Source organism: Rhinopithecus roxellana, chromosome 9, assembly GCF_007565055.1.
Source record: "Rhinopithecus roxellana isolate Shanxi Qingling chromosome 9, ASM756505v1, whole genome shotgun sequence".
Taxonomy (NCBI): domain Eukaryota; kingdom Metazoa; phylum Chordata; class Mammalia; order Primates; family Cercopithecidae; genus Rhinopithecus; species Rhinopithecus roxellana.
In genome coordinates this window covers 56770639-56798483 of record NC_044557.1, presented here as the reverse complement: position 1 = coordinate 56798483, position 27845 = coordinate 56770639, and the positions used below count along the sequence as shown (strand labels likewise).

Below are 27845 nucleotides of genomic sequence, written 5' to 3'. Positions count from 1 at the left end.
TGGCTTGGATGGTAAATTATATGGTCATCCTATTACAGGTCTCTGATGACAGGATATTCCTTTATCACAAGCTGGGGAAATGATTGATAAACATGTCTCTTAGCCAGTTCTTGATATCTTTTATTCATTAACCAAAATGCTTATTTCCTTCTGTTATAATCCATTTTAATTAGCTTTCCAATAATCTAGGCTTCTATTTCCCAAACTTTACATGAAACATAGGCTTCATAGGATGATAATGTGCATTGTTTGAGAAATCAGACAAATAACGTTGGGCAATGTGACTTATGTAAGCCCTCTCTTAGATTCACAGAGCACATGTAGAGACTCAGGAAAGTTTTTCAGTAGACTTCCCAAACTCACTAATAGTAGTTTTATCCTGAAACTACCAAATTTTGGGAACTTGGTTCACATTTTGTTTCAATGTAAAATGCATGTAAATTAAGAAAAATAAAAATTTTAACATTGGATAAGACAAACTTGGCTTATCGGTAGTGATTTTGATAAGATTTAGAGTGTATCAGAACATTTCATTTACACTGAACACAGATGTATTACTCAGAAATTCTTAGTCAAATGCAATTAACATTTGGGCTAAACATAAAGGCAGTGTCCTTTTTGCTAGTAAATCTTTGTTTCAGAAAAAGTTATTGAAAAATCTGAATCATAAGAATTCACTAATATTCCGTTAGAGCCAAGAAAAGGCAGTTCATATAGAGGAATTATGATAAAAGAAATTACTTCCGTTTAGTCAGGAATTACAGAGATAAAAGTAGATGCCATCTTAGATGTTTACGTCTAGAGCTTATTGTTTTCCTTCATTTTTTAGCCCAGTTTTTGGTACCAGCTGGATGAAATAAAATTTTTTATTCATGTGATAATTCAAACGATCTGAGTTTTATTTAATTTTCTTAAAATAATCCAATTTAGAGGGATTGTAAGCATTGAAAACTCAAGGTTTGTGATCTTTAGATCAATAACCCCGTTTTCAATTACTCTTTGTCTCATCAGGAAAAGCAGTCTGAAGGTTTGTTGGGTAATAGTCAAGTGGATATGAAACTGCCCTTTGTGAACCTCAGAATCCCTGAAGCTAATGGTACCCTTGCTTCTTCTCATTCATTTTGTCTGATTAAGCTCTTAGTATGCAGTGGTACAAGCTGCCTGCCTTACTGGCTTTACATCAGAATTGCAGATGTTTGTTCTTTTTACATGTTTGGATATGTGTCTCTTCTTGTATCAGCACTTTGTAATCCTGAAAACAGGGTCTGCAGTTTCATTTGTTTGGTACCATATTATTGTGATTTTTTTTTTTTGGAGACCGAGTCTTGCTCTGTCACCTAGGCTGGAGCACAGTAGCTCAATCCTTTCTCACTGCAACCTCCACCTCCTGGGTTCAAGTGATTCTCCTGCTTCAGCCTCCTAGGTAGCTGGAATTACAAGCATGCACCACCACGCCCAGTTAATATTTTGTATATTTAGTAGAGATGGCAGGGAAGGGCGTGTTTCACCATGTTAGCCAGGCTGATATCAAACTCCCGACCTCTGGTGATCCGCCTGCCTCAGCCTTCCAAAGTGCTGGGATTACAGGCGGAAGCCACTGTGCCCGGCCTATTGTAACCTTTTTTGTTTGTTGTTTGTTTGTTTTTATTATACTTTAAGTTCTAGGGTACATGTGCACAACATTTAGTAACCTTTTAAAACTTTTAGAAAGAACAGTTTACATAAAAAATAATCTTTATTTAAAGGATAATGTAATTGTGTGATTACTTTTTAGTTTGACTACTAAAAGTTACATCATAGACCAATCCTAGCATCTTCTTTTGCAAATATAATCCAGAAGATTAACTCAAGTACATTTCCCATACTGTTGAAATCAAACCCTGGTGAATCAAAGCAATAATTTTCGTACTTGAAAAAATTTCTGTTTAATAGAAGTTCTCTCCCTCATGTGGCCTTTCAGATTTGAAGTGCCTATCGCTTTTATATTTGTGAAAAGTTTAGAATTTAAAAATATAATTCCATGGGACCCAGCTAATGCAGCACACCCCTCCCCCAATGATGAGCATTGTTGATGATGCTTACAAAGCAGCTTTTTGTCTATTCTGGGCAGTATAAATTTAATGTGTTGTTTTCAAGTGTGTCATGTGTCCAGATGCCACAACAATCTGTGCATTAAAAAAGCATTAAAATAAAAGTAAGCGAAATATTTGTGGGTGTTTTTTGGTGGGGGCTGGCTTATTTGTGACATAATTATGTTTAGTTTAATTAATTCTATTAGGTTTTGGGGAAAACAAGCGCTTTGTTTTCTTATTTCTTGTTTTAAACATTTTATAATGTAGATTTCTAATGCTCTTCCACCCTCATCAGCCACCCCATACCTACTTCTAGATTACCTGTTTTTGTTAATGACATTATCATCTCTCTAACCCAATATTTGCCAAGTACGGTCCACTAGCCACCTGAATTTGAAAACTGGCAGGGAATAAGTGCTTGTTCCAAATGCTGCTTCCTTGGCCACTCCCCAACATTACTGACTGGGTATTTTGAAGGGTGAAGCCTGGACTTTGTATTTTAACCATCACTAAAATTGAAAAACATTGTCATCTTCAGTTTTTCTTCTGCCTCATTGCCCCCATCCAAGCTGTTCGTATATTCTAAAAAGTAAAACACCAAATAGAACTTCCTTTCTACTTGTTGCATTGATTTATCACTTAGTAGATTACTTTTGGAAGCTAGCTGGATTTTTTTTTTTTTTCTAGCCTATTTAGTTAACTTCAAACCTCCTTGTCTTTCTAATCTTATTAAAAAGTATCTGATTTGGTTACCTCACTGCACTAAATCCTTTTATATTTTCCTGTTGAATTCAGAAAAAGTCTAAAGTTTCAGGGGATCATTAGAAACTTCCACAATTTGATCATGCCACCCCAACCAGGCCTTGCTGGTCCACCAGAGAGGCTGAAAGGCTTCACAGTCCCTGCTCAGGCCTCCCATCTACTTCCAGCTGTGTTTCTCAAATGCTAATATGCAAAAGAATTGCCTGTGACCTTGTTAAAAAGATAATCAATGGTTCTCAAACTTAAATGGTGACAGTAATCACACGGAAAATTTAAAAATAAAACAAAAACAAAACTAGAGACCCATATACCTTAGCCCCTAAGATTCTGATTCAGTAGGACTGTGATGGGACCCAGGAATATGCATTTTCATGAGTATCCCAGACAACTCTAATGGTATTATGGACCGTACTTTGCCAAATGCTGATCTGGACTCTCCAGTTGCTCCCAATGAATAGGTGATGCTAACTAGACTCGAGATCTGAGACTTTCTTCTGTGGTGCTGAATTCTAGCCAGCTGACCTTTCCTGGAGGGATTGGCACTCCTCCATTTACCAAGGCTACAGCTGACTCCTGGAGAGGCCTGAGTACTCATTGCAGTTTTGAGATAAAGCTGGTTCAAGATACTACACACTCCTGTTAACTTTTCTCACTGCCTACCTGACCCATTTGGTTATACGTCCTCCACTAAATACTTAGGCCCATATTATTCTGTATTATCTTTGGTTTTTCATGGACTAATCTCTTGCTATTTCCTTTCCTCTCTATTTTTTTATATCCCCCTTGAACCCAGTTCATCCCAAACGCTTTATTACTTTTACCTCTTGATGTTAATTGAAACTTGATTCTTCTTATAAACACCACTTCCCTGAAGCCATCTTAAATGGAAACTATTCTTCTTTTGTTCATATACCAGTGGATCAAGAGGTTGGTTTTTATCATTTTATTTTTTATTGCCACTTCCAGAACATTTACATTTCCTGCATGTAAAAGCAAACAAGACAAATCAAACAAAAAGCCCAGCTCCTTTGTGATTCATTCCATTTGACAGTAGTGTCCTCTAACTCTCTCTTTTGCTGTTTATCTGTGGACATCCGGGTCCCTTCTCAGTCTTCCTACCTCTGAGTCTTTCTTTGCATCCTCACCCAAATCCTGCTACCATCCTGGGTACCCATAATGCATATGTATGACATATCCTGGTCTTTCAGTTCCTTAACACATCTGCCATAATGTTTTCCTACCACGTCAGTCCTTCTGGACCAAAACTTACTCCATCTCAATAATATTAATTGCCTCACACTCACACTGACTAGTGACCTTGTTAATAACCTTCTTCTCTAGTAAAATAACTAATTTTTCACTCCTAGTATTTGGTTTTTGGTTATTTTTTACTCCCAAATTTTGTTATTTGGTTATTTTTCACTTTCAAATTTGGTTATTTAACTTTAACTTTATCAAGTCCGAAGATTGGTCCACTTTCTGCTTAACTCTAAACCACTACTACCTTCACTTCCTTTTCTACCTTTAGATGCCATAGAATATCATGTCACCCACTATTTATAGTATCCTAAAGTTTTCTGTCATGCCTACCTGGGAAAACTTAAATTCTGCTTACTCTAGTAGACTACCCTTCCCTATGTCAGCACTAAGTAGCTAAGCACTCAGAAAGGAAAATATTATTTGCAATCTGATAGTCCAATGCTATAATAGATTCATGGTTACCAAATTTTTTTGGTCTCTTAGTGATGCCCATGAAGCCTGTTTTCATTTTTTATTTTTCTGTTTTTTAGAGATGGGGCCTCAATTCTGTTGCCCAAGCTGGAGTGCAGTGGCACGATCAGAGCTCATAGCAGTCTCAAACTCCTGGGCTCAAGAGATCTTCCCACTTCAGCTTCCAGAGTAGCTGGTATTACAGGCACAAGTGACTGCACCCAGTTAGTCCTGTTTTCTTTAGACAACTCTTTCCATTCCTCCACAGCATTAATTCCAACTCTGCACTTGCAAACCTTCAAACTTCCCACCTTTCCTTTCTCTCATAAGGAGATAATCTTGCCTTCTACTTCACAGTGAAAACAGAGCTACTACATAGATATCCCTCTACTTTTGGTTACCAGACCTCAAGTCTTATGTGTAATTTTGCCCATTATTTTCTCTTTTTCTTGATAAAGTGATGGACATAGTGTGCTATGATTATTACTTGAAATGAATGCTGGATTCTACTCTACTTGGAAACCTCATTGTTACTTTTTTTTTTTTCTGTATTTTCACCCTCTCACTTTCTGGTTGTTCCTCCCAATTATTATTTAGACCAACTCAAATTTTCATTTTTAATCAGAAAAAAGCCCTAAAGAGTAAAAACAAAGCATAACAACAACAACAAAATCTCTTCCTCAACCTCAGTTCCTTTCTACTTACTATGCTATCTGTTTCCTTCCTTGTATTTATTTTATAATGGATTGGTCTGCAATTTTCATCTCTGCTTTCTCACCTCTCACTTATTCTTTAGCCCATAGGACGTATTTGACCATTTAAGTACAGAGACATCATTGCTTCTTTTTCTCAGCATAATATTGTTGAGATTTATCTCTACTGCCTATGTTTAGTATTTTTTTTTTTTTCTGGGTAGTATTACACTATATGAATAAACCACAGTTTCTCAACTCTTCTGTTGATCAATGGTGGGGTTACTTCCTTTTTTTTTTTTTTTTTTTTTTTTTTGAGACGGACTCTTGCTGTGTTCCCCAGGCTGGAGTGCAATGGCGTGATCTTGGCTCACTGCGAGCTCCTCTTCCTGGGTTCATGCCATTCTCCTGCGTCAGCCTCCTGAGTAGCTGGGACTACAGGCACCTGCCACCATGCCCCCAATTTTTAACTATTACGAACGAAGCTACCATGAACATTTTTGTAGAAAGTATTTTTGTAACCATATATATTTATCTCTCTTACATAAATATCTAGGAGTAGAAGTGCAAAAATTGCTGGTAGTTAACTTTGTAGGAACTGCCAATTATATAAAGAGGTTGTACCAGAAATTTCAGTTGCTCCACATTCTCTTCATTATTTTGTATATGAATTATTTTTTATTTGAACCATTCTAGTAGATATGTAGTAGTATCTCAGTTCTAATTTTAATTTGCACTTTGCTAATTACTACTGGTGTTAAGTACTTTTTCATGTGCTTGTCATTTGTATATCTTATTTGCTGAAGTTTCTGGTTCCTGTTCAAGTTTTTGACCCCTTTTTAAATTATTAGATTGTATATGTTATATTATTAATTTTTAAACGCTTTCTGGATGCAAATTATTTTGTCAGATACATGCATTATGAATACTATCTATCTGTAATAACCTATTTTCTTACTGGTGTCTTTTGATAAGCAAATATTAATTTTGATGTAATCCAGTTCATTCTTTTTTTCTCTTTTATGATACATCCTACTATGTTTTCTTCAATAAATATTTGCCTCTACAAAGTCATGAATATAATATTTTCCCTAGTAACTTTGTTGTCTTAGCTAGTTTGTTCAGTTGTATGATCTATCTTCAATTAATTTTTGTGTATAATATGAGATAGGGGTTAAATATTTTTGGTTGTTTTGTTTTTCATAAGGAAATATATTTGTTCTAGCACTATTTCCTAATACTGTGTTTTAGTTCCCTAGTTTGGCTGAAAGATGAGTCCCAACAACTAAGATTTCTTTCCTGGAACATGACTTTTTAGGTTTACACAGATAAGTGTCCTATACTTACTTTTCATATAAATTTTCATATCAATGTTGGCAAGTGATCAGGATTTTAGAAATCATCTTTTCACATATTTCAGTTTTTAGATACTTTACCTGCAGCTGTAAAGGAAATTAGTTTGTCAAAATGTAGGTGAACTGGGCACTTCGATCTCTGAAAACTTTAGAATAACAACTGTTTAACTCCAGTTTTATACAGTAAGAATTTGTTCCTCATTGTAATAACTTGTCTCAATGATAATATGATACTATTAATATGAGTAATACATAAAATTAATTGAAATAATTAATATGACTTATAATATCGAAATGATTAATATTACTTATAATGTTGCATTTTAATGTTATAATTGTGTACACCTTGTCCACTTCACACTTGATAGTCTTTCAAATGATCTTTTTTTTTTTTTTTTTTTTTTTTTTCATTTCCTTAAGTGTGGAGAACTGTCTCTGAAGATCTGAATCATGAATGATGCCTCTTAGGCAAGATCTGAATGATTACTTAGAGATGACTCTTGTGTGCAATATGAAAATATATAGGTTCCACAAGTGGGGATGTATTGAAAGGACATTTAAAGCAAATTGCAGAACATAGTAAATTCCTGGAAACATGAATGAGCTTGTCAAAGTCATGGAACTAAAAGCTGAATTTCATAGTGCACTGGAACATAAGAAAGGAACAAATGACAAATTCAGATCATTAATGGTTCTTTATACTAAGGATTTTTGCTTTATCTAGGAAATGTGTCATCATTTCAATGACTTAAGTATGTTAAGTGAATGAACAACTTTAAATTTGTGATACTCTGGAAACGGTTAATGTGCAATAAGATCAGGGACAAATATCTTCTGTGTTTATTATATCTTCAGCATCTAGCATGAGGTTGTATTTTCATGATTGGTTCTCAACTTTGATCCAGCCATAACCAAATACCTTTTCTGTCTAACTACAGCTTCATGTTTAACGAAGAGTTTTCTTAGGTAAATGTATTTCTTTTAGCCTTAAAAACTAAGATAATTATTTTTTCTGTGGTCATGGGTTGAACTTTTTTTAATAACCTGTGTTTTGATATGTATTTAAATGTCACAGTCTGGATTTAATGCTTTTTCTGGAAGCAGAGACATATGTGAAGGCTTCAGATTTCTTATTTCTTTACTTGTTCTTTCTGGATTTCATAAAAAGGTATAAATGAGCAATAAAATAACTTGGTTGGAAGGTGATTGAATATAATACTACCTTTGTTTTTAAAGGTCATGTATTAATGCTTAAAAATACTGTTGGCAAAATTGTTCTGGAAAATTCAGGTTAAGAAAGCATTCTAAAAACAAAAATGCTATGTTTAATCTTAAAAGTCCTAATGAGTGTAAAGTTTAATTAGATAAAAATTAACTGAATTATTTTAATATCCAATTTAGGTATTAAATAAAATTAGCATTTTTCTTCTTTAAATATGTGTTATCAAGTTTCAAGAATGTCGGAAACTTCTGTGATGATTTCATCTGAAATCATTCCTACAGCAAAATTCATAAATAATAAATATTATCTTATTAATCCATATTTTAGTTTAGCTGGGTCTCAGAGCAAGTTAGTTCCTCAGGGAATGCAGTGTTCTTTACAAAAGAAGGTGATGAGACATAATCTCCAAGGAATTAAATTGTGAAAACAATCTTGGTATTGTACATGCTAATATAAATCTGTTATTCCCTTTCCACATCTATCACAACACATTTTAAATTGTGGCTGATCTTGTATGCAAATAGCTGTCTTATTAGAAATTGCGGCTGTATGTGTTAATGTCTCCCTGGATTTCTTGGGAGTTTGCTATCTAACCATCAAAGCAATAGAAATGAATGATGATTACCGCAAGGCTTTGAAGAACAAAGAAAAGTCAGAACATTTTAAAGGTTCTACATGTCTGAGTCATTGACAGTTTGCACCATACAGATGAATAGGTGTCCCTTTAGGTCATTTAAAATAGCCTCAGTGTGTTTATCAGTAAGGCAAAATGCTTTCTTTTTGTGTGTGTGTTTCTTGCAACTAATAAAATGTAAATAATTTGTGTAAGGATGTGTTCTATAAGCATGTTTTGTTTTATCATTTGGTAAAACGTCATTTTACTTACTGAATAGAATATAATAATTTCAAAGACAATGAGAAAGTTTAAATTTTGATTAAATATTATCAAACCACTAAAAATAACTAAGAATACAAATTTTAAACCAGTTTTTCTCTAATGTATCTTGGTTGAAATTCTTTTGAAGGATTTTATGTTCAGTGATTATTATATATATAAAATGTCTGTTCATAGAGCATAGACCCCTCTAAAAATTTAGATTCTTTAGATTTTTCCCTGGTATAATTTTTAATGTAGCATATATTAACATATAAGTAAAATTCAGCTACTTTGGTGAAATACATTTTTGATAAACCTCTTACTTTTTTACTTACTGTAGGTAGTGAATGAATAAAATATTGACCTCTGAAGTGTTATCTCTGCTGGGATGTTGGTTTAAATGACCAGAAAGGAATCGGAGGAAGCATAATGAGTAACGATTTTGGTAGATAGCCTTAGTGATTTGCTTAAAAAAAAATAATTAAGCATAGTGTGTAAAGGCAAAGAACAAAACTCAATTGAAAAGGGAATAATATCTTGAGTGTTTACTCATTTAATCCAGCTTCTCTCCTAAAATGGAGTGGTATCTTCCCTACCCACACACAATTAAAACTAAAATAACTTGATTCCTATTTATAATTAATAAATGCAAAATACTATGCAAATATTATTGCTATATGAATAAATTATAATATATCTATTGACAATTTTTATGGTGCTTGTCTTGACAGAATTATTTTTAATGTTTTGAATGATAAGAATTGAGACTATAGAATTAGGTGCCATCTTGTTTTTATTGCTAGAATTTTAAAATGTTTTCTTAGATGTAATAACTACATGGTTTATTAGAGATGAAAATTTAACTTATTTTACTTTGTCATAATTTGAATATTCCTAGATATTGCAATAATACCATAAATATGAAGATTATTATGATTAGAAAAATAGGTTTTTAGCTGAACTTATAATTTTATTACATATAGATAAAAATTATTACAGTGGAGATGCCTCTCACTGTATTGGGTGGGATCATTGTTAACTCTCTGTGTGACAATATATATATAGATAAACAATACAATTTTGTCTGGACAGATTTCAAATGCATTTAGTGTTTTAGAACCTTGATAAACTCTTTAGAAAAATTACAGTTTGATAATTGCATCAGTTTATATGGAAACATCTATACTTGTTTGTTTTAGTTTCAGTGATGACAACTATTGTAACAAATAGATGCAAAAAATGTGTAGTACTGCAAATGCTGCCCATTTATTTTTTGTTATCACAGCAATATGAAAACAAGTTAGTTGGATAGCTCTCCTCCATGCAGTCATTCATGATCCAGGCTGTCATCATCGTCACATTGTGTTCAGAGCTACTCTGTAGGTCATCTCCATTTCATCCAGATAAATGAGTATGCAAGGAAAGTTTTTATAAGTCAGTTCTAGAAGCAGCAAACATTAATTTACTCACATTCTGTTGGCTGAAAATAAGTGATGTGCCCACAACTAACATCAAAGGAGGCCGGGACATTAGTCAGGTGTACTCAGAGGGAAAAAAAGGAGAACATGTATTTTAGTGAGTAGCCAACAGTTTTTGTAATAATTTATCTTTCTGGCATGGAAATAGCTATGCACATTTATTTTTTTCTGTCTCCCCAATAGAGAGAACCTAAACATCTAGCATTTATTGCATCTAGCTCCAAGCCAAGGATCTCAAGCTAACACATAGCCCTCTCTCTCAATTTGCCTGTGACATTTTCCTACTCCTCCCCAGCATCACAAAACCCATAAGAAATAATGATTAAGCAGTGGATAACTGCTTTATACCTGCAATAATCATCCCCATTTATAAAGGGAAGAATGGAAAACAGCCACAGGAGTCATTGGTCCATTGTGATGATGAAACCTGCTGCTCACAAGACCACTGAGAAGATCCATTGTGCTGAAGTAGAAGTTTCAGCTTATGGTCTTTTTGTCCATTCTTCGTGGCTCTGTCCTCTGGATGGTTCTTCCTTTCTAGTCATGTGTGAAGTAGATGTTACAAACTCTGTAGAGTTTGCCTTCCTTGAGTACTGCTGTATACTGGTTTAAATGTAGAGGCCTCAAAGTTGACTTTCATTCAAAGACTTTTTTAGATTATGTTTCTGGTTTCTTTGTAAATATAGTTCCCTCACATTTTAGTAACCTTCTTGCCATTTCTACTCAGTTGCATGTGCCAGTAAACACAGCGCAGTTTCTTTCCTAGACCTAATTCTCATGTCCACTTTCTTTCTGTGCTTCAGAACTCCTAGGCTTCTCTTTTTCTACCCAATAGTGTCTACTTTGAAGTAATCTGAAATAATAGGCTCAGGTGAGACGGTAAAAACCCCTAATCTGTTCTTTGTCTCTCTCTCTCTCTCTTTTCTTTTTTATAAGCTGATAAGTTTTAATGGGTTTTTGTTCTTCAAAGCCTAGTTTCATTTTTTTTTCCTGTTGGTTCTCAGAAGATTTTGGCTTTTCCAACATTTTTAGCCCCAAATTACTGGACTTTCTATTCTCTGTATTTTTGCTTGTGACATGACCAGTTCTTGTCTGACTTCATCTTCATCTTGTAATGCCTTACTAGAAGGAATGAGGAACAACTTCCAGGCACCAGTTTGAAGAATACTTATGACTGTAACATTCATATTCTATAAACAATGACATATTATGATTGAGGCTAGGAAGTATAGTCTGTGCTAGGAAAAAAGGAGGATATGAGTGATCAGGTTGCACTCTCTGCTGCAATATTTAAATTCAATAAAAATCATAAAACTTACAGAGCAGAAATAAATTTTAATTGTGACAAAAATACAAAAAAAAAAAACCCCAACAAAACAAAAAGTTGTTTTTTGAAAAGATAAGTAGAATTAACAAACCTTTGCTTGCCCGAGGAAAAAAAGGAGAAAACTCAAATAAAATGGGAAACAAAAAGAAACATTACAACTGATACCACAGAAATGCAAAAGATCATTAGCGACTACTATGAACAACTATATACCAACAAATTGCAAAATCTAGGAGAAAAGAATACATTCCTTGGCATATAAAACCTACCAAAATAAAACATGACAAGACAGAATAGTTGAACAGAACAATAATGAGTCATGAGTTTGAAGCAGTAATAAAAAATCTTCCATCAGTGAAAAACCCAGGACCTGATAGATTCATTGCTGACTTCTACCAAACAGTTAAAGAAGAACTAATGCTATTTCTACTCAAACTATTCCAAAAAGTTGAAGAGGAGGGAATACTTCCAAACTCATTTTACAAGGCTGGCATTACTCTGATACCAAACCAGACAAGAATACAATTTAAAAAAGGGAAATACTACAAGGTAATATCCCTGATGAACATAGATGTAAAAATCTCAACAAAATACTAGAAACCAAATTCAGCAACACGTTAAAAAGATAATGCATTATGATCAAATGGGACCACCCCAGTGATGCAGGGATGGTTCAACATTCACATATCAATAAACGTGATGTGTCACAACAACAGAATCAAGAATAAACACCATATGATCATTTCAGTAGATGCTGAAAAAGTATTCAATGAAATTTAACATTCCTTCATGATGAAATTAATATTTTTAAAATTTCTCTACTACCCAAAGTGATCTACCGATTTAATGCAATCTCTATCAAAATACCAATGACACTCTCCACAAAAATCCTAAAGAACAGTCCTAAAATTCACGTGGAACCCTGGAAGATCCCCAATAGCTAAAGCATTTCTGAGCAAAAAGAACAAAGCCAGAGCATCACACTATCTGATTTCAAATTATACTACAAATTTATAGTAATGAAACAATTGGGTATTGGCCTAAAAACAGACACATAGACCAATGGAACAGAACAGAGAACCCAGAACTAAATTAACACACTTAGAGTCTACTCATTTTTTATAAGAGTATGAAGAAGTTACAATGGGGGAAAGGAGGATTGTCTCTTTAATAAATTATCCTGGGAAAACTGGATAGCTATATGCAGAAGAATGAAAGTAGATTCTCTATCTTTCATCATATACAAAAATCAACTCAAGATGGATTAAAGACTTAAATGTAAGACATAAAACTATGAAACAACTAGGAAAAAGCATTGGGAAAACACTTCAGGACATTGGTCTGGCAAAAATTTGGGGGATAAGATCTGAAAAGCCCAGACAACAAAATAAAAAATAGGCACATAGGATTACATCAAGCTAGAAAGGTTCACAGCAAAGAAAACAATCGATAAAGTCAAGAGACAACTTGCAAAATGTGAGAAAGTATTTGCAAAATACTCATCTGGCAAAGGATTAATACCCAAAATATATAAAAAGCTCAAACAACTCAATAGCCAAACACAATTCAATTAAAAATGGGCAAAAGATCTGAATAGACATTTCTCAAAAGAAGATACAAATGGCCAAAAAGTGTATGAAAAACATTCTCAACATCACTAATCATTAGGGAAATCCAAATTGAAAGCACAGAGAGAGATCATCTCACCCTAGTTACGTGGCTACTATCAGAAAGACAAAAAATAACAAGTGTTGGTGGGGATGTGGAGAAAAAAGGGAATGGTCATACCCTGTGGGTGAAAATGTAAATTGGTACACCATTATAGAAAACAATATGGAGGTTCCTCAATAAACTAAAAATAGAACTACCATATGATCCAGGTATCTTACTCCTGGGTATATATCCAAAAGAAAGAAAATCAGTATATAGAAGATGTATCTGAACTCTCACGTTTATTGCAGCATTATTCACAATAACCAAGATATGGAAGCAACCTTGGCATCCATCAATAGATGAATGGATAGCAGAAATGTGTTCTCTATATGCAATGGAATATTATTCAGCCATAAAAATGAAACTCTGCCATTTGCAGCAACATGGATGGAACTGAAGGTCATTATATTAAGAGAAACAAGCCAGGCACAGAAAGACAAATTTTGGGTGTTCTCACTCATTTGTGAGAGCTGAAAAAGTGGATCTCATGGAGGTAGACAGTAGAATAGTGACAGAGGCAGGGACGGAAACTGGGTAGAAGGGTAGAGAACTTGGTTAAGGGATACAAAAATACAGTTAGATAGAAGGAATAATTTCTAGTATTCAATAGTACAGTAGGAAAATTATGATTAACAATAATTTATTATATATTTCTGAATACCTAGAATAGAAGATTTGTTTTGCTCCCAACACAAAGAACATGTAAATGAGGTGATGGATATCCCAATTTTTCTGAATTGGTCATTACTCATTGTACACAGGTATCAAAATATTACATATATCCCCCTAAAGTATGTACAACTATTGTATATCAATAAAAACATGTTGAAGATTAAATCGAACAGTGCATATAATGTAATAAGCGTGAAAATGTTAAGAAATGATAGTAGTTTTTATTGTTTACATTAAGAGGGGCAGAAATAGAACTGAAATTCATTTACTTTGGTTGTATATGTCATGCTTTTAAAAATAAAATACAAAGTACTTGAGATTCAAACTTTAGCCTTAGTTTTAATGTAACATAGTAAGTATATATATCCAAAATATATATACTTGGAAATAAACATGTTGCCAAAAGCATGCCAAAATCCCCAACCTAAGTAAATGCTACATGATTTTCATATTTACAGATATGTTATCTGACAATGTGGTTTAATTGAGCACTGGTAGTACTTGATAAGATGAATGTTACCAAAAACAATTGATTGAGAAATTTAATTACCAGTGATTGTATCATTGATGATTTATATAAAAGAATTTTATTTTCTTTATGAATATTTAAAGGAAATAAGTCAAAGGTATTTGTACCCATTGCTTTAAAAATGAATTTTATAGAATAAACTATTTCTGGATTTTATAGATACTCCTTTTCAAAAAAAATTTCATTATAATTATTTTCTTTTCAGCAGGCATTTTGGAGATCAAAGATGGGTAGAAAAGATGCTTCTACTATAAAACTTCCTGTTGATCAGTACAGAAAACAAATTGGTAAGCAATGAATTATCTTTGATACACTCCTATGAATTAAGATAAAAACACAATTACGCATATTAAGAAAATACATTTTCTCTAATACATATGATACACAGAAATATATGAGTGAAGAAGGACTTTATAGAGTTTTATGGAAGCAAAATTAAATGCAGTCCTGCTTACCAGTAAAGATATGAACTTCATGTACTTATGATTTTTCAGTGCTCTTATAATTTTAATTTAGTAAAACAAAAAATAAATATTATTCTTTAGGCTGAATGCTTTTATATAATTAGCAGTTTTGATTTTATAGTCCATTAAATCATTCCTTTGTATATATATTATAACTTTTAATTCTGTTGACTCATTGGCAATAATTTGATAACTTCAAAATTCTGTAAAATATGCTAAAGTAGAACAAATGTCCTTTTATATGGAAACCTGAATTCAGAAAAAAAGAAAGAAAATTCTCCAGAGGTCATATGTGAAAGAAGGATGAAGGAAGACTGGAAATAAGGATTTGTAGATGGAATCGAGACTCCCAAATATACTTAGACCCTCAAAGAGATACTACCCTAGTAGAATGGTGGACTAATAAAGCTCACTTAGCACAGGAAGATCACAGGAAGCTTATCTATTTTAAATTAGGCTCTAGGTGCAAGATTTTCTTTTCAAGGATACATGGAGTATTTCTAAAAAATTACCACCTGCATACTAAGTCACAAAGAAAGTATCCCAAGTTATAAAGAATCAATATCCTGTGACTCATTTTTTAATCAAATGTAGTAAATTAGAAATTAGTTAGAAGCAAAAAGGTAACTTCCCTTTCTTCACCCAACCCTTTCCTTTAGTGCACTTTTTTTCTATCTCCACCATTGCTTTGGAAATACAAAATAAATAAAAATAGCTCTTCTAAATAACTAAAGGATAAACAAAGAAGTTACAATTGAAGTCAGAAAATAGAGATAATTGGTACCAAAATATAGTATATATCTATTTCATAAATAAGACACAAAAAGTACACTCCATAAAGAAAATATATTTCTGAAGAACAAAAGACATGCAAACAAATAAAAAATATTTACAATACATATAGCCAATTAAGAATTTTTATAGCACATATTTAAGGTGTACAACATGACCTTTTGCTGTGTACACACACATACACATACACATACATACACATACACACACACAGTAGATGATTACTACAGTCAAACCAATTAAAATATGCATCATCTCACATAGTACCTTTTCTGTGTGTGGTGAGTCCTAAAATCTACTCTCAGCAAATATCAGTGTACAATACAATATTATTAACTGTAGTTCTCATGTGATATATTAGATCTATAGTTTATTCATCCTACATAATTGCAACTTTATACCCTTGACCTGTATCTCTGCTTTTCCCCTTCCCTCAAACTCTGGTAACCACTATTCCACTTTCTTTTTCTAGATATTTGACATCTGTTTTTTAAGATTGAAAAGATAAGAGAGATCATGCAGTATTTTTCTTTCTTTGTCTGGCCTACTTCACTTAGCATAATGTCCTCCAATTTCATCCATGTTTTCCCAAATGGCAGGACCTCCTTTTTAAAGGGTGAAATATATTTTTATATATGTATAAAATAATTTCTTGATCCCATCATCTGTCAGTGGACACTTAGGTTGTTTTCATATCTTGGCTATTGTGAATAATGCTGCAGTGAACATTGTATCTCTAAAATCTGGAGATTTTATTTTCTTTGGGAATATACCTAGGAGAGAGATTGCTGAGTCATATAGTAGATATATTTTTAATTTTTAGAGGAAGCTCCGTACCATTTTTTCCATTTCTACTAAGAATATATAAGGATTCTCTCTTCTCCATATCCTCACTAACATTTTTTATATATGTATTTTTTAACATAGTCATCCTAACAGGTGTGAGGCATTATCTCATTGTGGTTGGATTAGCACTTCTCTGATTATTAGGGAGGCTGAGGACCTTTCCATGTACCTGTTTGTCATTTTCTCCATTTTCTTTGGAGAAATGTCTATTCAGATCTTTTGGCCATTTTCTAGTGAGGTATGTTCAATCAAGTGGTCTTTTTTACTATTGTAAAATGTAAGTTCCTTATGTAATTTGACTTAACTCTTTCTCATATACACAGTGTACAAATATTTTATCCCATTTCACAGATTACCTTTTTATTTTGTTCATTGCTCCTTATGCCATGCAGAAGATTTTTAGTTTAATTTAGTCTCACTTGTTTGTTTCTGCTTCAGTTGCCTTTTCTTTAGTGTTACATCCAAGAAATCATTGCCAAGACCAATGTCAAGAAATAAAAATGAATTAAAGGCAAATATAAGACATAAAACTACTAGAAAAAAAGAAGGGGGACATTCATTCTATATCTAATTTATTGAGAATTTTTATCATGAAGGTGTTGAATTTTATTTTTTATTATACCTTAAGTTTTAGGATACATGTGCAGAATGTGCAGGTTACACAGGTATACATGTGCCATGGTGGTTTGCTGCACCCATCAATCTGTCATCTACATTAGGTATTTCTCCTAACGCTATCCCCTCTCTTACACCCCACTCCCTTACAGGCCCTGTTGTGTGATGTTCCCCTCCCTGTGCCTATATGTGCTCATTGTTCAACCCCCACTTATGCGTGAGAACATGCGGTGTTTGGTTTTCTGTTCCTGTGTTAGTTTGCTGAGAAAGATGGTTTCCATCTTCATCCATGTCCCTGCAAATGACATGAACTCATTCTTTTTTATGACTGCATAGTATTCCATGGTGTATATATGCCACATTTTCACTGTCCAGTCTATCATTGACGGACATTTGGGTTGGTTCCAAGTCTTTGCTATTGTGAATAGTGCTTCAATAAACATACATGTGCATGTGTCTTTATAGTAGAATGATTTATCATCCTTTAGGTATATACCCAGTAATGGAGTTGCCAGGTCAAATGGTATTTCTGGTTCTAGATCCTCGAGGAATTGTCACACTGTCTTCCACAATGGTTGAACTAATTGACATTCCCACTAACAGTGTAAAAGTGTTCCTATTTCTCCACATCCTCTCCAGCATATGTTGTTTCCTGATTTTTTAATGATTGCCATTCTAACTGGCATGAGATGGTATCTCACTGTGGTTTTGATTTGCATTTCTCTAGTGACCAGTTATGATGAGCTTTTTTCCATATGTTTGTTGGCCGCATAAATGTCTTCTTTTGAGAAGTGTCTGTTCATATCCTCTGCCCACTTTTTGATGGGGTTGTTTTTTCTTGTAAATTTGTTTAAGTTCCTGGTGAACTTTTTGTTAAATGCTTCTTCTGCATTTGTTGAGATCATCATGTGATTTTTATTCTTCATTCTGTTAATATACTTTATCATATGAATTGATTTTCGTATGTTGAACCATCCTTATCGCCCAGGGATAAATCCCACTTGGTCATTGTATATTATCTCTTTTATGTGCTGTTGAATTTCGTTTGCTAATATTTTTTGAGGATTTTTGTTTTATGTTCATAAGGGAATAGTGGTCAGTAGTTTTCTTTTGTTGTGGTGTCTTTGGCTTTCAAATCCAGGTAATGCTGGCTAGCTTTATAAAATGAATTTGAAGGTGTTTCCTTTTTTTCCGTATTTTAAGAGACTTTAAGAAGGATTTTTTTTTTTACTGTTTCATACAATTGAAGTCATCCAGTACTGGGCTTTTCTTTATTGGGAAGTTTCTGACTATTGATTCAGTCTCATTTGTTACTAGTTTTCAGCCTTTCTGTTTCTTCTTGATTCATTCTTGCTTGGTTGCATATTTTTAGGAATTTATCTATTTCTTCTAGTTTATTCAATTTGTTGGTGTATAATTGTTTTTAAATGCCCCTTATGATCTTTTTTAATTTCTGTGGCATCAGTTGTAACGTCTGCTGTTTCGTGTGTGATGAGTTTCATTGATTGTTTTCCCCATTGTTTTTCTATTCTCTATTTCATTTTTTTCTGCCAGAATCTTTATACTGTTTTGCTTTTTCCTGGCAACTTTGTGCTTAGGGTTGTTCTTTCTCTAATTTTTTGAAGTATAAAGTTAGGTTGTTTGAGATGTTTCTTTTTAAGTGTAGTTGTTTATTGTTATAAACTTTTTTCTCAGTACTACCTTTGCTGCATCCCATTAATTTTGCTATATTGTATTTTCATTTTCGTTCCTTTCAAAATGTTTTCTTATTTTCCATTTGATTTCTTTTACTGAATGACTGTTCATGGGTTCCTTGTTTACTTTTTATGTATTTGTGAATTTCCCATTTTCCTTTTGTTATTGATTTCTAGTTTTATTCTATTGTGCTCATAAAAGATACTTGGAATCATTTCAGTCTTCTTAAATTTGTTAAAACTTACTTTGTGACCTAGCATGTGATTTATCCTGGAGAATGTTAGTGTACACTTGAGAAGAATATGTATTCTGTTACTTTTGTTTGGAATGTTCTTTATACATTTGTTAAGTCCATTTGTTCTATAGTATTGTTTAAATCTGTTTTTTTTCTTGAGTTTTTTGTCTCAATAATCTATTCATTTTTGACTACTATTATGGTATTGCTTTCTATTTCTTCAGTTCCATGGCTGTTTCATGTATTTAGATTCTTTGATGTTAGGTGCATATATATATGTATGTCTACACACATATACATATGTATGTACACTCATATATAATATATATGTGTGCATGCAGATATGTATATATACATATATGTATATGTACATATATGCACATATATATGTATATATATTTGTTTGCACATATGCATATATGTATATTTATTTATTTATAATCATTATATCTTCCTGTTAATTCATTTATTATTATGTAATGACCTTCTTTATCTCTTTTGACAGTTTTTGGTTTAAATTCTACTTGGTTAGATATAAGTACAGCTACTCTTGCTCTTTTTGGGTTACTGTTTGCATGGAATAGCTTTTTTCATCTCTTTACTTTTGGCCTGTGTGTGTCATTAAATCTAAAGCTAGTCTTTTATAGACAGCATATAGCTAAACCTTTTTTTAATCCATTGAGACATTCTATATCTGTTGATTGGTGAGTTTTACATATTTACACTTAGAGTAATTTTTGATGGTAAGGGCTTTTTATTGTCATTTTTTGTTAATTGTTTCTGTCTGCTTTGTATTTCTTTTGTTCCTCTCTTTCTTGCTTGGTATCTTCTTTTAAATTTGATAATTTTTGTTGTGATATACTTTGATTCTTTCTGCTTATCTCTTCTGAATATAATATTAGTTTTTTTGTATCTATTATTAGTTTTTTTTTCTTTGTGGTTATCATGAGGCTTCCATAAAACATAACAGTCTATTTTAAGTTGATAATATCTTAATTTTAATAATATACAAAAGCTGCACTCTTAATTTTTCTCAAATTGATTTTTAGCCTTATTTCTTTTGCCGACAATGTTTTGCGCATGATATCAGTTTATGATATTAATATTTTGTCTCTGAATTAGTATGCAGTCAATTTTGTTAACATTTCCTGTGCATGAAAGGAATAGGTATTCTCTAGTATTAGGATACAGTACTACTTATATTAATTATAGTTTTCAACTCTATTGTGTACTTTTTATCTATTTTAGCTGTCATTTTTTGAAAAATGAGAATTGAAATACCCTAAGACTGTAATTTTCAATTCTTGTAATTCTGTCGATTTTTGCTTTATATATTTGAAGCCATGTTTTCATTGCTTAGCATTTGTAAATTAGTATATATTTATGATGATTTCCCCTTTTCTATTGTATAATGACCTTTTTATTTATAAAGTACTTATGAAGTTTCTGTTTAGAGTTCTTTTTTTTTTTTTTTTTTTTTTTTATTATACTTTAAGTTCTAGGGTACATGTGCATAACGTGCAGGTTTGTTACATATGTATACTTATGCCATGTTGGTGTGCTGCACCCATCAACTCGTCAGCACCCATCAATTCATCATTTATATCATGTATAACTCCCCAATGCAATCCCTCCCTCCTCCCCCCTCCCCCCTCCCCATGATAGACCCCAGTGCGTGATGTTCCCCTTCCCGAGTCCAAGTGATCTCATTGTTCAGTTCCCACCTATGAGTGAGAACATGCGGTGTTTGGTTTTCTCTTCTTGTGATAGTTTGCTAAGAATGATGGTTTCCAGCTGCATCCATGTCCCTACAAAGGACGCAAACTCATCCTTTTTTATGGCTGCATAGTATTCCATGGTGTATATGTGCCACATTTTCTTAATCCAGTCTGTCACAGATGGACATTTGGGTTGATTCCAAGTCTTTGCTATTGTGAATAGTGCCGCAATAAACATACGTGTACATGTGTCTTTGTAGTAGACTAATTTATAATCCTTTGGGTATATACCCAGTAGTGGGATGGCTGGGTCATATGGTACATCTAGTTCTAGATCCTTGAGGAATTGCCATACTGTTTTCCATAATGGTTGAACTAGTTTACAATCCCACCAACAGTGTAAAAGTGTTCCTATTTCTCCACATCCTCTCCAACACCTGTTGTTTCCTGACTTCTTAATGATTGCCATTCTAACTGGTGTGAGATGGTATCTCATTGTGGTTTTGATTTGCATTTCTCTGATGGCCAGTGATGATGAGCATTTTTTCATGTGTCTAGAGTTCTTTTTGTTTTATATTAATATTGGTAAAATACCTTTATTTTGTTAAGTATTCTGGTATTTTTCTTATCCCTTTATTTTAATCTATAAATTATGATATAATAAATTTTTAAATATAGCTGGAGAATCTTTGTTTTCAAGCAAGCAAATTTCATTCTATATAATTTAATATGAATGAAAAGTCTTGATATATTTTCACATTTTTATTTATATTTTTCATTTGTAGTGATTTTTCCTTTGCTAATCTCCACTCTAACCTTTTTTCTTGAAACTTTTTGACTATGTTTTCTTTTTCACTCTTCAAATTTTCAACATTTTCCATTCCTTTTTTTTTCTTTTCTTTCCCTTTTTTGGGAAAAGGAGAGTCTCAAGTTTTCATAGTTGACTTAATAAAGTATATTAAAATCCTTATTTAACCTAGACAATAAGGATTTTTAAACTTCTAAATGTGATTACTTTCTCCTATCTTTCACATACGATTTTTTAATTATACTTACTAGAATTTAAATATTCTTGAAGAGAGAAGCTCTATCTGACTTTTTTTGGCATCTCTAATGATGTTCAGAGAAGGTACTTAATAAATATTTAAATAATCAATAAAGCAACTATCCTAATTCTTAGGTGATTACAATTTTATATGCCCTTTGTTTAACCTAACCTGTTTCCATTAATTTAAGTATTTTATCATTTTTCTTGAAATAGTAAGCAGTGTATTTAACTAAACTGAATATTTACTGGAATATATTGTTGTTTAATTTCTCTTAATTTTGCATTTTAGATTCCTGTTATTCTTTTTGCTGCTTGTCTTCCTTTTACTTCTCTACATCCCCATGGGTACCTTGCATATAACCACTTCTTAAATGTTTGTGGACTTTTTTTGTGTACTAATTGCAAACTCAATATTGATATTATTTGTGACATCTTCTATTTAACTATAATTCCCCTCCATGTATAACTTGTTGCTTGGTTAGCATTTTTAATATGAATTTTCTTGGAAATTAATTTATATTTTATGAGCAACTTGGTTTATCTTTAGCAGCTCTAAGCTTAGTACTTGTTTCTTAGTACTTAATATGGTGTTAAATGATGATGTATTTTCTGTAATGGTAATGTATGACAAGCTGTTATATCCAAGCATTGAAAAATTATCATTGGTTTTAACTGTTTCTATAACAAAATTAAAATGAAAATTTTGCACGAGATTTTTATTTTCAATGATGAATTTACCAGCCTTCTCTCTATATTCTGGATATCTCCAAATAATTTTGAGAAAAGTTTTACTTTTTGCGTGGTTTGCTTTTGTAGATAATACTTGCTTTTTTTCTTTAAGGAAATTGTCATCCTTTGCACGATTTATTAAATGTAAAGGTACATTATGCTGATGGTAATCTACTGGATTATTTCTGGCTTTGTAGTTATTTTCATTTTATCAATTTGATTGGTTAATGTTTTACTTAGTTATTTTCCTGTGAGCATTTGTAATTTTATTCATCTTGAAGGTATTAAAATGCAGGCCATTTGTTTACTGACATATTTACTAAAGTTTTTTAAACAAGATTCCATACAAAAGACTATTGACCTCCCATTTTGTAATGAGTCTTCTTTAGATATTTGTAGTTTGCAATATAGTTACTAAAAATTGTGTTCATATGGCAGTTGTAAATTTACTTTATATAACAAATTGTATTACTTTTATATGTAATTTAGGTAATACAAGAAAAGTAAGATTCCAAGTAGTGTATTGCTTTTTGACGAAGGGAGGAGGGATTTGAAGCACTTGATGAGATTTTTTCTAAAAATGTTGAAGGAAATATAAAAGTCTTCATTGTTGATTACCAAATATTATTTGCCAGTATATTTGGCATGCTGTAAATAACTCATCTTCCAATAATTCATTTGAGTAATTAAATTTAGATTGCAAATTTTTCTTTTCAAATATTTTGACTCTTATCTCTCCGCTTTTCTATTGTATCTTAATTGGTGTGGTCTACATAAATGGACAATAAATTATATATCTTTGTTATAGAGATCAGACAGTGAATAGAACTTGGTATTCATCCCAGACAGAATTATGATTGAATGTATTTGCAAGATTAAAGCACTGAATTTACTTTTTTCTAATTAAAGGCAATTAAAGATTTCTAGACACAAATAAAAGACAATGAATTGAGGAATAAGTGCAGGAGCAAGTCCATTTGCAGGTGAAAAGATGTGCCTTTGAAGCAGAACCAGCTGTATTTTCATTGAAAGAATAACAGTTTAGGAAGCTTTTCTGCATGTGCTTGCTTGATAGCATAATGTACTTATAAGCAGCTTATGCAGTATTCAGAAAATAACAGTGCATTAATTTTTAAAGCAGCAAAGGCAGAGGAAAAGCAGTACTGCCACATGATGATAATGAGTGTGGCTAGTGTAAAGTCGACTGTTGAGAAAGAAAGAAACAGTGAGCTTCTAGAAAATGAACATTTATAAAACAATAACCAGATATTCACGTGATAACGACCTTGAGCAGCAATATCAACAAAGGGCAAAGATGTAGTCTTGTTTCTGGGCAAGGGTAAGGAATTGAACAGCAAAAAGTCAAAAGCAGTAAAGTAATCTATTTATTTTTTTAATTAAACTAAGGAAGCTCCCATGAAAAACCATGTCATAGTTAAAATGATTGCTTTAAATATGAAATAATTTCTGGCATAGATAACTTTTTAGAACATATGAATGACTGTGTCCATCCCTAAAATAGTATAATATGAGGAATGGTAAATGATAACAATAAGGTATTTAAACAGTTATTATTTTTATTACATATGTTTTTATATCTATCAATATTAATATATGTTTTCGTAGATCTCTTTGTATGTACTTAAATGTGTGTGTGTGTGTGTGTGTGTGTGTGTGTTATACAGGGACAGCACTAATGCCAGAGTTAAACATGTTTTATTCATACTGAATATATAAGCAAAGGAACTTTTAACACAGATGATATTTACTAATTCGAAATTATAACTTAAAATGGCTTTTAAAGTATTTTGTTTAAACTGCTGACACTACAGATTGTCTGCATAGTATATGCAAGTAAAAATTATGAATTTCTGTGCTACCATCTTTGCTATCAAAAACTCCAGAAATAATTTGAAAATCCTTTTATATTAATGTTTATTTTTTAATAACGACTTTCCTTTTAGTTAATACTCATAATCCCTGTTTAAGACTTGAAGCAGGAAATTCTGTTGATTATGTACCTTGAGTTTTCAAGTATATATTTTTATTTATAAAAATATTTAACATGAGGACACAGAGAAGAACTAGTTTGGTTTGTTAAATTTGCTTGAATTGGTGGCTATACACACATTGTTAAGTGAATCTTAGTCTTATGTAATTGGAAGAAACCATTCACAAAGGTAATCTTTTAGGGCATGAGAACCATGTTTAAAATGATCCCAGGCTGAAGTATCCATTCCACTTTGGTCTCAGTTTTATAGGATGTGAGCCACAGATGGAAATAGCCATGATTCCAGAGAAAAACAAGAAATAGAAATGATGGTAGGAAGAGAAAGTCCTTCAGTGTCAAAACTTCAACTTATGCCAATCCCTACACAAATTTTCCTTTTCCCTTGTCTTTTGGAATCAATCAATCAATCTTAATCTCTTTCTCTCCCATTTTCATGTTATTTCAAGATGGATTTCTGTCATTTACAATGAAAATAATTCTAAAAATGATCTAAGGATGTCTCCAGCATCCTCCACAGCTACCCAAACATATATCCCAATCAAGCTTGAGCTGATGTTCACTAAGTCCAGGATTTTTTTTGCTGTTGTTGTTCTTTTCGAGGTGGAGTCTCGCTCTGTCTCCCAGGCTGGAATGCAGTGGCATGATCTCGGCGCCTGCCACCATGCCCGTCTAATTTTTTTTTTTAATTTTTAGTAGAGATGGGATTTCACCGTGTTAGTAGTCTTCCTTTTATTATGTTGTGATTTGGCCTAAAGGAGGAGGAAGAAGTGTTTTTAAAATTTTGATAATGGTGACTTTACAGGGAAATTGGTTGTATGGGGAAGATGAGTGTTACATTCTAGGAGCAAGCAAAGAAATACAGGTTCAGGCTATCATTCTCAGTTCTCTAGTTGGTCATAATAGTTGTAACTCATGACTTCCTTCTTCAGTATTCATTTTAGATATTCTGAGTTTGAATTTCAGTTCAAGAATCTTAGTTTGCTGAGGGTCTTTGCCTTTAAAAATTTAAAAATGGTATTAAATTTTATGATTGGTTGAAGTCATACTTGAGTTGTCCCAGGAATTTCCTTACCTCTTCCCATATTCCTTTTGGCATGCACTATGTATTAACAAACCATTTCAATAGACCTTGATAACCAGCACAAATTACCTCAGCAAACACTATGATTGCGCATTTTACTAGTTCGCGCACAGGTATGTAGAATTCAGACTGCCTAGGTGGCTGGCTCAGCTTTCAATTCAGGAGAACTAGCATTGTATCTTTTCTTAGGTTACCTCTGTTTCCAGATAAACCGAACAAAATACACTACTCAAACTTTGGCCACTGGGACAATTTCCCTTTTTCGTTGTCCTTTGGGTCCATCTTCAATGATTGCTCTAATACCATAGCAGTCTATTTCTAGCTGATGTGAGAATACGATAAAGGTCTATCTACAAACATTTTTAATGTTAAAATTGTGTACCTAATCTTGTAGTTTATTGAACTAGATAACCTCCAGTTCATGACTGGTAGCTCAGGCCAGATGATCCCTGAGTCTCATGACAAGGTAGTCAGTTCTCCATCCATTTGGTAGCAATCCAGGAGTTGTTTCTTAGCAGCTGCTGCTTGCCGAAGGGGGTATGGCACTGTTCCAAAAGCCTGGAGACTGACACTTTTCTTTTATTCGGACCTGCTGAAGGGTAGCTTCTGTGTCTCAGTTAGCTAACAGTACTTCAGATTCCACTGAATCTACCTTGTCATAGACTCCAAGAGATAGAGTATCTGTCACAGCAATCTACTGGAGAGCCTTTTATTGTCCCATGCTCTACTCAACTCTAGGAGCTTTTCAGGTCCCCTACATAGATAAAATAGGTACTATAGGTTTAAAAAACAAGAACATGAACAACCACGTATCCATCATCCAAGTTAAACATTGAAACCACCAATAGCTGAGAAGCTTTTTATGTACTCCATCACAATTGCAATGCCCTCCATCTTTCCGAGAGATAACCACAATATTAATTATGTATTCATTATCTTTAAGTACTTGCCACTTAAATTTGTGCCAGAAATCTATCATTTAGTTTTGTTAGTTTATATAGATGATCTTTATATAAATGAAATCATGTTGTATACATTGTTACAAAATTTGCTTCTACTGAATATCATGTTTTAGAGTTTTATTCTTGTTGATGGCTGTTGATTATAGTTCATTCATTTTCTATGCTTTATGGCATTCCATTGTTTCTATATACTGGTATTTTTCTCGCAGTCTCCCGGTTTTGGACAGTTATCGATTATTCTCGTTTTTTTTTCTATGAATGCTGTTATGAACAATGCTTCTATGAATATTTTTAGACATGTCTGTTCATTGGTTTACATGTACAAGTTTCCCTGCAACATATACCTAGTAGAAGAGTGTTGTATCATAAGTATGGATGTGTGACATAATCAAGTAATGTGAGTGTTGTTTTTGTTATTTAAGAAGTTGAGCCTATGCACCATGCTTGCTGGTGATGGTAATGGTAAATAGGGTGTGGCAAGTTAATCTTTAATTCTGGGAGACAATTCCAACATGCAGACCTCCATAAATTAGATTTAGGTAGCAAACCTCTTTTAAAAGAATGTTTATTATTGTCTCTCTTATGTATATATCTGAATGAGGTGTCTCAGACACTTTCCAAGGCTTCTCTAAGACTTATATCATATCATTGTCATTGTGATATACTGTGCAGTGTGAAGCAGTTAAAATCTCTATGAATCATATTTTTAACACTGAGATGTGGAGTCTACCTACTCCTGCAGTGGAACTGTAAGTATACTGCTGTCCTTTCCAGTAAGGACAGACAGCCTCTTGTAGTATCTGTGATCAGGCCTGAGAAAAATGCATTGGCCTGGTTAATTAACTAGTTATTACCATGTGCTAGGGACTTTATCATTCTGGCACAGTAAGAAAATTCTACTATAATTTTAAATTTTCAGTAGTACTCAGTTGGTTTCCATGATATAATTAATCACAGTGAGGAAATAAACAGGCAAGTGAAAATAATCAGTGTGACTGCGTACATAAAGTTTTTCATCATATAGTCAACCTCTGAAATTTCCCCAGGAGTATACATTTCCTTTTCTTTTTTAGTAAAGAAAGGGAGTAATAGTTCTACCTCACACTCACTAACAAAATAGCTGTTAGATCACATATTGGGGAGCCAAGCTGGAGATCCTGTCTATTTCCATTGTCATTTGAGCCCATGTATTCAAAAATTGGGAAATGAACACAGGGTCTGTTCTGGATCACTGAGTCTG

At 32.9% G+C, this 27845-nt stretch overlaps 1 protein-coding gene across 3 annotated transcripts in view; it reads left to right on the top strand.

Moving 5' to 3' along the window:
• TRIQK (triple QxxK/R motif containing) overlaps window positions 1-27845 on the top strand; it is a 77866-nt gene that overhangs the window by 29741 nt on the left and 20280 nt on the right. For 2 of the 3 annotated variants that reach the window (XM_030938130.1, XM_030938132.1), the window contains exon 3: window positions 14615-14696. In XM_030938130.1, the coding sequence (XP_030793990.1) occupies window positions 14636-14696 (61 nt within the window). In that variant the 5' untranslated portion in view covers window positions 14615-14635. The remainder of the gene's footprint in view (window positions 1-14614; window positions 14697-27845) is intronic. The other variant, XM_030938131.1, reaches the window with a different exon arrangement.